At 36.7% G+C, this 12,019-nt stretch overlaps 1 protein-coding gene across 12 annotated transcripts in view; it reads right to left on the bottom strand.

The window, feature by feature from the left end:
- Positions 1-12,019, bottom strand: part of UNC80 (unc-80 homolog, NALCN channel complex subunit) — a 157,118-nt gene that overhangs the window by 55,656 nt on the left and 89,443 nt on the right. For 10 of the 12 annotated variants that reach the window (XM_063429936.1, XM_063429937.1, XM_063429942.1 and 7 more), the window contains 13 exons: positions 11,074-11,205; positions 9,198-9,341; positions 8,545-8,645; positions 8,319-8,405; positions 7,950-8,133; positions 7,769-7,863; positions 6,748-6,837; positions 6,458-6,559; positions 6,076-6,256; positions 5,703-5,971; positions 4,662-4,796; positions 3,973-4,114; positions 2,464-2,560 (listed from right to left, as the gene is read on the bottom strand). In XM_063429936.1, the coding sequence (XP_063286006.1) occupies positions 2,464-2,560; positions 3,973-4,114; positions 4,662-4,796; positions 5,703-5,971; positions 6,076-6,256; positions 6,458-6,559; positions 6,748-6,837; positions 7,769-7,863; positions 7,950-8,133; positions 8,319-8,405; positions 8,545-8,645; positions 9,198-9,341; positions 11,074-11,205 (1,759 nt within the window). The remainder of the gene's footprint in view (positions 1-2,463; positions 2,561-3,972; positions 4,115-4,661; positions 4,797-5,702; positions 5,972-6,075; positions 6,257-6,457; positions 6,560-6,747; positions 6,838-7,768; positions 7,864-7,949; positions 8,134-8,318; positions 8,406-8,544; positions 8,646-9,197; positions 9,342-11,073; positions 11,206-12,019) is intronic. The other 2 variants (XM_063429941.1, XM_063429944.1) reach the window with 1 other exon arrangement.

The raw sequence follows: 12,019 nt of genomic DNA, 5'->3' as shown, positions 1-12,019 counted from the left end.
GGGTGCATGGAGGTGCTGTGCACCCCAAATCACTTGTAAAGCACTCCAACAGTTTTAAAACTTGCAGGCACATCTGGACACTTGTTGGAAGTAAACACCAAAGGTGATGATGGAGTGAGATATGGCGCTATGTTATAAATGCATGCAGCTCAACCCAGTGCCACAAATCACTCAAAAACAAGCACAGTGAAAGTTAAACACAATACAGACAGAAAAATGATGTGGGACGTGCAATTAACAATATCAGAAACACACTATATAGTACTTTCCTGTACTTGAGATAATATGAGGGGGGAGGAGGGGGACATATCCACTTCATTAGGCAGGAATGAGATGAAGTCGTTTTTTAATTTAGATACGTTGTCACCCCATGGACTAAATATGGACTTTGAAATGGTGTCCTTAATATGAGAGGAATATTTTATATATTTTGCTTTATTTTGTAATGCTATAGAGTCTATTTTTTATATAATGTAATATTAGAGATGGAATTTTATTTTTATATTTATTACTATGTATCTATTTATTTTTTAACACTAATAATGTTTACAATGATTTTGAGTTATTCCCTTATATGTATTTGTTCTCACAGATTGACTAATATATTTCTCCTTTACCTAGGGATTTCCTTTCATACACAGTAGTATAGATTTTTTAAATCAAATAATTTCATATGTATGTTTGCATATTTATTGATATTGTATCTCATTATATATAGTTCTGGTTTGTGTGGAGTGGTATCTGGACTTTTCAATATGGTGCTTTAAGCGGGGGGCAGGAGGTGGGGCGGACTTCATTAGCAATTCCCGGCACTACCATTTGAAAAGGACAAGACACAAGCGAAGGAACTTATGCACTTGGAAGAAGGCGACTACAGTCGAAACGCGTTGTGCTTTTAAGGACTTTGTATTGGACTATCCTTGCTTAGGATATTTCTATTCTTACCTTTGTTTTTATTTTTTTCTTATCTCTGTGGCTTAAATAAATTCTTTCCAATTATACCCCTTTGGAATATCCTCATCATTTCAGGATCTGGATGAGTGGAACCAAGGATCAAGCCGAGATAATACCTGCCTATATGCCTTTACAGCCAGAGCCAGCTTTGTGAGGCTCTGTAAATTGTGAGTTTGCACTTGTATGCTGGATAATATTGGGAATTATCCAGCTGCACTATGAATGTTTTTCATTTATATCTCTACAGATAAATCTATGATCACTCGTATTATCTCAAGTACAGGAAAGTACTATATAGTGTGTTTCTGATATTGTTTAGTGCGCTTCCCACGTTATTTTTCTGTCTGTATTATATCTGGACACTAATCTATCATAATCAAAGCACATTGAAGAGCGGTACTGGAGCAAGTTATAGTATATGTGTGTGTTTGGAGAGAGTATAAAAGTATGTGTGTCTGGAAAAGTCCATGCCAATGTGTGCATAAGGCAGGATGTGTGTGTCTTGAGTATGTATCTGTAGGTGTTTTGGATTATGTATCTGTAGGTGTGCATATATTTGGAAATAGGAGTATATACCTCAAGTCACCATGCCTCAATCATTTGTAACAGTGACACCCTTTTTATCCTCTCCAAGTCTTACGGCTTTGAACCTGGTGCTGTATTCACATAAACAGGGTTACTCACTAAATACAGGATTTTGTCTACAGGAACTATGTAGGAACCATTTCTCAAAGATGGAGTTTTCTCAATGGCTGCCCAGTCACTATTATTAAACCTTTAGGAGATATTTCCCTAACTGCTGTATGGCAGGTGGGGGCATATGGAGGTAAAAACCCTCCATTATAGTAATATTGACCTCCATAGGATTTGTATTTATTTATTTATTACTTCTTTAATGGGCCAGCTGACTAGCAAATGCTGATCAGCCACCACATAATTAACCCGAATGCCACAACATGTACCCTCGTGCCGCCGATTTATTTTTTAACTCTTTGTCCTTACATAAGCAACCTTCATCAATACACAACCTTTATCAATACACAACCTTCATCAATACACAACCTTCATCAATACACAACCTTTATCAATACAGTTGCAGTAAACAATTACACACATAATGCTCTTCCAGTGTGGGATGGAGGTTAAGGCTAGAGCAGGTCAGCACAACCTGCGGCCAGCCAGATGTTTTTAACTACAACTCCCATGATCCCCTGGCTATCAGCCATGATTTCCTAGCTACCTGTTTCATTTAAAAAAACAAAAAACATGGGTGTCGGCCATGTTTCATTAAATTAATCCTGGGCGTTGGCTATCTGTTTTATTCAAAGAATCATGGGCGTTGTAGTTCAAAAACATCTGGGGGGCTGCAGGTTGCGCAGGCCTGGGCTAGAGTAACAGAGCATCCTTATCTCTAGTTTGCACAGGAAGGAAAAATTCAGCCATTCTCTGGTATATATGAGGGTCTCTTTGAGTCATGTATTCTGTTTTCCAATAAAAGTATTCATTCACCTTCTGAAAGATTCTGGAGCATATGCTACGACTGTCACACAGAGCTTGATACACTCGCTGATGGAGAAAGCCATATCTTCATTTCCATAGCAGAAATCTGAAATTGACACGAGTGTAAATGCCAAGATTCACTATATAAAACCACACAAACTACAAATCCAAAATGGTAACATAGCCACAAGCCCATTAGCTAAAATATTTATTAATAATCATAATAAGAAGAATTATATCGTAATAATAATAATAATAATAAGAATCATATCTTAAAAGTGAGTCCAAAATAAGCCCTCCAAAAGAAACCAATTAACTCTGGAGTAAACTCTATATTCCATATTCTAGTTGCTAAAACAAGATTAATATTTACTAGACAATGCATTTCTATCTTTATTGTCAGTCCTTAGTGTTGGGATATTATATTATTTCTACATGGACAGTCAGTACACAACAACCTTACCTCAAGGATATACTCAGTTTAAAATATAGCCAAGAAACGAGAAAAGGATGACGTGAAATTAAATATGGAAAGAAGAGAAACAAAACTGGCAATTGAAATATATGTTAATGCCATAAAAACGTTTACCCCAGCAAAATTACTTTTTTTTTTTAAACCTTCTTTGATTCTACAAAGTAACCTACAGGGCTCACCAGATGATCTGTAGGGTCTCCAGTTATATTCACATCCTTCCCCATGAGATGATTTAACCAATCGGGCATTGACCATGAAATAGACCGTGCCATCAAAGGTGTAGTTAAACCATGCACTCAAATTACTTGGCAATGTTTCCACCACGTGTAACCTTGCAGAGGTTGTCATATGTTTTGTTAGAAACTAAACTCCATATTCAAACAAGATACCGGTAAGTGTGGAAAAGGAAAGGAATACATTTGGTGGGTGTTTTGTGCTTTTCTATGTGGACTAATATCCAATATTAAAAAGGTACATTCATCTGCCATACAGAAATATATTCAAAACATTAAAACTGTGTCACATAAACAGAATTTCATCTCATCACGCAGGTGGACAACATCTAACTTCTACCTCAATTTAATGCTTTCTGTTAAGCATTTAAAATGATTTAAATTTTTTGGATACAAATTAAAAATTATTTAATATTTAAAAAATTATTTTAATATTATTTTTTTTGATATATTACTCTATTTTTATATACGATATCTTTGATATTTTAATATTTTGAAAGAAAACAACATTTTAAGTTTATGCAAAATTATTAAAAAATTTGAAAAACATATCCAGAAATATTAAATCAAGTCATTCATTACTGAATGGTTACTTTGTATTTTGTTTATACTAGCACAATTCCATAATTCAAACCACCATTATGGTATTTAAGTGGCGTATATATATACTTTAATCTACTATCCATATGACGCCACTTAAATACCATAATTGTGGTTTGAATTATGGAATTGTGCTAGTATAAACAAAATACAAAGTATATATATATGATTACCTAAAATACAAAGTACAAAGTATATATATATGATTACCTAAAGATTTTAGAGGGCGTTCAGCTTTCACCAGCTCTAAAATGTCCAGGATGTCAGCGGTGTCTCCTTCCAAGGACTGGAGAAGGTCAAAAAGGCACTGGGAAGATACCCCCTTACTGGACGAGGTGCTGCTCACTCCATCCTGGAAATCATTGTACATACTATTACATTACTGGGAGACACAGAATCAACCTAACATTCCAAAACATTTGCTACCTTCTAGACAATATTTCAATTTTACAAGAACTCATTTGTCATTTTATCAACTACCACATTGGATACCTCATGAAATGCATCGACATCTCTGTAAAGTACACCTATGGTGTTATGAAGGAACAACAGAGCAGTTAAAATAACTATATAAAGTGTGAGTCAATGAGCTCCAGTATTAGTGAATTAAATCTGAATGACAAAACTTAGATCCACTCTTATTTCTTTTATCATTCTGGAAGTAGAAATGGTCTTTCAGGGATTTTGGCAAAAGTCTAAATAAACCCTTTAATCCAATGTATTAAAAGTAATATTTTAAATAAAACCATGTAGTTCTGCAAGTATGGAGATAAACCTAGAATACAAGCTACAAAAAAAAGACTTTTAAGAAAAAAAAAAAGCTGAAATAAAAAGAATAGACTTATAGGTGGGGACAAAGAAGCACTTTTAAACTATACATTCAAAACACAACTGCTTACCGGGAGATCTAGAAGAGGTGCAACACTGGCAAACAGCTGCAGCACAAACGGTTTACGGTGAAGTATATAAAATTGTCTGCAGGCAAACTCAATGGCTTGGCGCAGCTGAGGGTTACTTTCATAATCAGCGTAAACCTAAATAAAAAAAATTAAAGGAAAAATTTATGTACTACATAAAATCAGATGGTGAGCACGGTCAACGCAGAAACAAAAAGAAAAAAAAAACGTTGACCCTAGTGCGGCTATAATGCAAAACAAACAAAAGAAAAAAACACTTTGATCCTCTATTAGTCTAAACAATGACATTAGAAAAACAGCAAACAAATGCGCTTACACTTAATGAACAACAAACAGTGGCACAAATGTTTTAAGACTGCAGTTCCTTTTCTGGTGTATAATGCTTATATTATTAGCGATTGCTTGTAGTCATTAACATACACTGAGATCCAGGATACATTTTATAAGGTTACTTCCTTTTCACGCAGGCAAGTTTAACAACAATTTGATCTTTGTTATGTGTTTACGTGACAATGAGGTATTGGAATGGTGTATAGTAAACATCTTCAAGAGCCACATAGCCACACATATTACTTGGAAAAATATGCGACTTGCTTTGTCAAAAAATATGGACAGACTTTGGAGAATATGCACATTGACATCAGCAGCTGTTAAGCACTGTACCGAAGACAGCCTGCAATAAAGTATACATGTTCTATTGTATCTCTAGAAAAGTATGTAAAATGGTTGTCTTGCTACTTGTAGACTACCTCCCTCAAACCTCTTTTTCATTTATTTGTTCAATGTATTCATCTTAAATGTTTTTGTAAGCAGTACAGTCTGCAGATAGAAAGGGATACTTTTTACATTGAGTAAATTTGTTGTACTACACACTGAGGATGTAGTTGTTATAACAATTTTATGTTTCACTGCCCACAAGAAAGGACCACTGGTTGCTGGCGTGGGATGCTACTAACTTAAATTCCTGAGAAAATAGACTTTTCAGCATTTCTTATTTCAAATACTAGAAAAAACAGCACATGCCTGTAACATTGTGGGAAGTATCCACTGGTATCCACTAAGAGAGAAAAGGTGGTTGAAGTGAACAGCGGTGTTAATGACAGTAGCAGCATATTGCCTCAGGAGGGCGCTGTCCTCTGGGTGTAGAATCAATGCTCCATTGAAGACATTGAGAAAGAGCATAATCTCATCTCCCCAGGGATATTCACTGGGCATTCCCAAGAACATCTCTTCCAGGAGTTTTATCCAAAGGCTCTTGTGCAGGGTGTCCAGACCGAACAATTCCTTCCCAGCTAGAAGAGGGAATATGGTTAATTTTAGCAGAGTAATATCCCCATGTAGTGGGTCAACAGGAAAATAACAAAAACATATTGAACATATGAAGTAGCAAAAGCACCTTGTGGGTCATTGAAGAGCGAGAACTCAGCATCGATGGCACTTCGAGGGAATGAGGGCAAGCGTAGGAGATCTTCTTGAAGCATAGACACATGGGACTGTTTATGGGCAGTAGGAATCTTCTGTGTCAATGATATTAGGAAGAGGACTCGTCCAACTTCTTCCAACTTCCGGGTGAAGACCTGTGAATTTTTTTTTTTTACATAATATCCTTTTCATACAAGATGACCTTCAGAGGACCACAATACAATATATTTTAGTGTTCCTCATAAAGGAAAACAATAGAACTTGAGAAATGTGTTCTTCGTGTAACAAAATAAATTGTCTCAGGTTTAGAATAATGGTTGGCCATGGTGATATTATTAGTTTGTCGCACTACCAACCTGTTTTTGAATCAGTTCTTGTCCTTTTTCAGGTGGCATGTGGATCAAGTTTAGCTGCGGTGAAACAGATCTTCTAAATGGATAAATGTCACGCACGTAGGTCTGATGGCAAGTTTAAAACCGAAAGAAAGAATAAAAAAAGAAAGACATTAAAAAAAAATTTTTGTATGCGCTATGCATAATTGCTACTTTTTTATATTTTGTCATATTTTGTCACGATGACAATTAGAAACCAGTGCGGCACAGTAAAATCTTATAGTCATTCAGTTTAAAGTAAACCATAATCTCACCTTGTTGTAATGAATCAGATTCCACCGTTTGTCCATCAGAAAGTAATTGGCAGACTGGGAATCAGCTATATTGAAAAACTCCAGACATTCCTAAGAACATAAAGCAATATGATTTTTCTTTTCATTCACAAGCAAGATTATTAACAATTATGTGGGAATTGCAATATAATAATTTGGCTGCTGTTTTGAGAAAGCAACCAAGAGAACCAGTTTTAAGAAGTTATATAAAACTACTAATACAATGTCTAAGGAAACAAATATGTATTTTGACATTTTAAATAAAAACATGCAGGCAGATAATGTCCCCTAATTGCTAACTAAATCTACACTGTACGAGTCTGAAATAAGAAAAACAAAATCTACACTGTACGAGTCTGAAATAAGAAAAACAAAATCTACACTGTACGAGTCTGAAATAAGAAAAACAAAATCTACACTGTACACATAAACCATATTTACAGATCTTTTATAAAGTCTAATTACTCATGTGTGAGGCAATCTATGGAGGATCTCAGAGTCATGAAGGATCTTCCACAGACACACTTCATGTACTCTTTCATATGAGTGGAAGTAGACCAGTGATGCAGCTCATGGTGAATTCATCTGTAAGGAATTAGAAATTGAGAGTCCAAAAAGGGAGTAATCCAGGTAAGTATTTCTTAATTTCTACCCTTGGACACCTCTTTGTACAGACATGTGACCTCTGGAGGTCTTCACAAAAAAGTAAAGACCACACAAATGGACCAAAGCATGGGTTTAAATCTTACACATTCTGGAAATCTACACAGATAGATTTTGTAACTTTTCTTTGGTGTCTTTGGTATGGTAGTGACTACTTGGTTGGTGTATGGCATTGTACGTTATAGGGTGAAATAAAAACTATTCTCTAATGTGCAATGCTTAGTCTGAGAGGAAGTCAGCATTACCGTAATGTCTAATCTACACATTAGAATTGCCATTAACACCCTGTTAAATGCCACAATCTTTGAAAAAATATGATATATTGGCATGGTTGTTTCACCTTTAGTAGAGCCTCAAATTGTGTGTCTTCATGCACTGGCAGCTGGGTGGGGATATCACACTCATTCTGTCCATGAACCACAAGAGTCTTTGTACCTGTAGTGGCAAAACCAAACATTTCTCATATATATTCTCCGTAGTTAAAAAGAAGGTGATGCCAGTGATTATAGAGAGGTACTTACCGGGCATTGACGCTGTTACCAATAGTTTAACTTCACACTGCTCCTTCTTCATGGTCTGTTTTAGGTCTTTGAAAAACAGACCCTCCACATATCCAACCACTTCCCATAAGAAAGTCAATGTAGCTGATATGGCATCCATACCCCATTCACATGGAGTGCGGACAAAGTACATGATTAGGCCAACCTAAGGGAGATAAGTGTTAGGTGACCATGGAGATTCATAAAGAGATGGTAAGTAAGAACTGCATATGGCAAGCAACACATTGTCTAAATCACGAAAGGACCAAGTGTATTTCCATATAACTGGTATCCATCATATCCAATAAATGGAAGAATTTTAGGGCAAACAACACATTGAGCTTAGCTTACCAGATAGTTGAACAAAATGTGTGAGGTCTGTGCAGGAAAATCTCCAATGTTCAGAAGCAGCTTTCTCAACATGTATATCAGCTCATCCTGCAAGATAAATATCATGGTTCTCACCACTTCTTGACAGTAGAACTTTAGCTCAGTAATTCACTGCATGAAGTAAATGATAAATTGTTTAATAATTACAACATGCCGTGCTCTATAAAAGCATGAGTGGTAGTCGTACTTGTCTATTACTGATGGTGAGTTTCTCCAGGAAGTGTCGGAGGACAGTGGAGGGATCCTCAATCAAGCAATTCCACAAAACCTGCTGAGCGACAGCACTCACTGTAAGATCAAGATAAGAAATTCAAACGTAATGTAGGAAAGAATGCAAGTTAACACAAGAAAAATTCTTATTAATTGACAGAGCTGGACTGAGGTAAGTGATAGAAGGGGGGAGGAGGGAGAGGGTGCACTATTGGGAGCTATAACACCAGGAAAACAATGTTATTTTCCTGGCACTAAAGTTACCCTTTAAGTTGCTCTGAAATAACTATAATGTTATTAACATTGACATTGAGAATTAATTAATCAATTCAGCCCTTAACTCAACTCTAACAGGGCATTCACAAAAGCAAGCATTCAAAGTGAATTTTAAGTTTAAGCACAGAGTAGTCTAACTGGCAATCAGACAAAGTGAAGATGCATTTTGAGTGGAACCATTCTGTCCCAGTGTAATACGGTCAAAGATAGATGTTTTTAATAAAAGCATCAAAAAAATTAACTTTACATATGGTGGATTGACAACTAATAAACAAAACGATGAACATCGGAATTAAGAATACAAGTGAAGTGTGTAGTTAGAACAAAGGCTATGCTTTCTATATTAATTAATACCTGCTACACCATCTTCACGAACATCTCCATCCTCCATAAGGTGGACAATGGGCAGTACAGCAGCACAGATACATGCTGGAAAGACGGGCTGGGGGGGCTGAGACACATGGTGATTTGCAGTATGTTCTGTAGCATGTTCTTCATCTGCAGTAAAAAATGAGCATGCATATATTTTAAATGATAAAAATGACTAAAGACATGTGTTAAGTATACACCAATTAGCCAGAGCATTATAACCAACTGCCTAATATCGTGTAGGTCCCTCTCATGCTGTCAAAATAGCTCTAATGCATTCAGGCATGGACTCCACAAGACCTCTGAACGTGTCCTGTGGTATCTGGCACCAAGACATTAGCAGCAGATCCTTTAAGTTCTGCAAGTCGTGAGGTGAGTCCTTCCTGGATCTGGTGTGTTTTTCCAGCACTTCTTTTTAAGAAGCTCAATCAGATTGAGATCTGGGGAATCTGGAGTACAAGCAACACCTTGAACTCTTTGTAATGTCCCTCACACGATTCCTGAACAATTTTTGCAGTGTGGCAGTGTGCATTATCCTGCTTAAAGAGGCCACTGCCATCAGGGAACACCACTGCCATGAATGGGTTTACGTGGTCTGCAAGAATCTCTAAGTAAATGGTAGGTGTCAAAGTAACATCCACATGAATGCCAGGACCCAAGGTTTCCAGGCAAAATATTGCCCAGAGCATAAGACTGCCTTTCGCCGGCCTGTCTCCTTCCCATGATGCATCTTGCTGCCATCTCTTACCCAGGTAATGATGCACCCAGCCATCACCTTGCTCTATTGCTCCATATTCCAGTTCTGATGCTCACATTCCCATTGAAGGTGCTTTCGGCAGTGGACAGGGGTCATCATGGGCACTCTGCGGCTATGCAGCCCCATACACCTAATGCACTGTGTCTTCTGACATCTTTCTATCATGGCCAGCATTGCGTTTTTCAGCTATTTGTGCTACGGTAACTCTTCTGTGTGATCGGACAAGACAGGCTAGCCTTCGCTCCCAATGTACATCAATGATTGAGCCTTGAGCTCCCATGAATATAACACCACTTCACTGTTTGCCATTCCTTGCTCCACTTTTGGTAAATATGAACTACCGCACACCGAGAACACCCCACAAAACTTGCAGTTTTGGAGATGCTCTGATCCAGTCGTGTAGACATCACTATTTGGCCCTTGTCAAAGTCACTCAGATCTTTTAACTTGCCAATTTTTTCCTGCTTCCAACACATGAAATTCAAGAACTAACTGTTCACTTGCACCCTAATATATCCCATCACTTGTCAGGTACCGTTGTAATAATAAAGTCAATGTTATTCACTTCATCTGTCAGTGGTTTTAATGGTGTGGCTGATCAGTGTAAATATCAATGCAACAGCTTATAAGCAGGATCACGTCCGCCTGTGAAACATGTTTAGGAAAATAAATCTATGACAGATTAAAACTAACATGACAAGGTAGCTTCCTTACATTATTTATTACAATGTACTGGGATACTAAACAGTGTATTTCACTGTTCTTCAGAATATTACAAAGTGTATCGTACAGGTTACGTACTAAGTTACATATTATGTTATACAATAGAATGCTAAGCTGCATACATCACAGTTCATTTGAAAAATTCTAACGTAACTAATAAATATTTTAATGAACATAATGTCTACTGTAGAAAAGCACGTTATGTCTGACTGGTGGAAGAATGAAAGTTGTGATAAAATGTGACAGGCATTTGTATAGAAAATGTTTGGCCCACTTATGGTGGTCAAATCATATATACTATGTGTAACACATATATATTGTAACATATATATTTACATATATATATTTACCTTAAAGGCGAATAAAGAGTGGAATACTGACCTTCTGCACTCACAGCAGAGCGTATGGACCATACAGACCCCCGGCGGAAGGAGTAGTTACGATGTGAAGTACTGGAGGTACAAGATGGACTCACTGATAGGCGACGAGAGTTCAGATTGGTGGCTTCTTCTACTGACAAGCAAAATGATTCAGATGAAACCTATTTTGTCATTTTTTTTTCTTAAAACAACAGTGAAAATAAATCAGCCAGACACAAATGTCAAATCGCTGAATATTTTCTCAGAAACCTGGAATTTAACACTGGAAACATTGATGCTTATTCATTAAACCTGGAGTGCATATTATTGATAATTTTGAGTGAAAGTGCACTCTAAACCTAATGAGCCTCAGACTCTAAGAACTGCCTGACTAATAAACTGATAAGGCTCTCTCATTTTAGTATGGACTGATAGCAAGACTAGAAGCTTGAGATGCTTCTCTATGGACATTGTCTAAATGGATCAACTGACCTGATGTATAGCAATGTGAATGTATACTGAATGCAAAATGTGGACATCTGAGGGCACGACTAATGTCAGAGGGGGAAAGCAAATTTCGTATAACTCCTATCACCCTACAAATAGTCATGTGATGCAATAAGCAATGAGTGTTATGTTCTGCTTTTTCTCTTTTCCTCACTCTGCGGATATGGGCTAACGAACGGAGTAATTCTGCCTAAAATTCCACCATTCTCCTAGGTAATGGTGAATACTGAGAGATTTAATGATTTCATCTATAAAATAATGATAATGGTGATACATCAAAGGGATTGCAAGTTTTTTAATGTACATATTTAACACAAATGCTCAGTAAAAGCTTATTTAGCTCACTCTCTATTCATTATAATTCACGTATAAAACAAGCTTCTTGAAATTCCAGAAATTTAAAGCAGTGATTGAAAAACTGAAAGACTTATCTATTGTTATTACCATTTAAACTGTTTTTA

Source organism: Pelobates fuscus, chromosome 8, assembly GCF_036172605.1.
Source record: "Pelobates fuscus isolate aPelFus1 chromosome 8, aPelFus1.pri, whole genome shotgun sequence".
NCBI lineage: Eukaryota > Metazoa > Chordata > Amphibia > Anura > Pelobatidae > Pelobates > Pelobates fuscus.
Note: the sequence above shows the minus strand (reverse complement) of the source record. Positions and strands in the feature narration are given on the sequence as shown.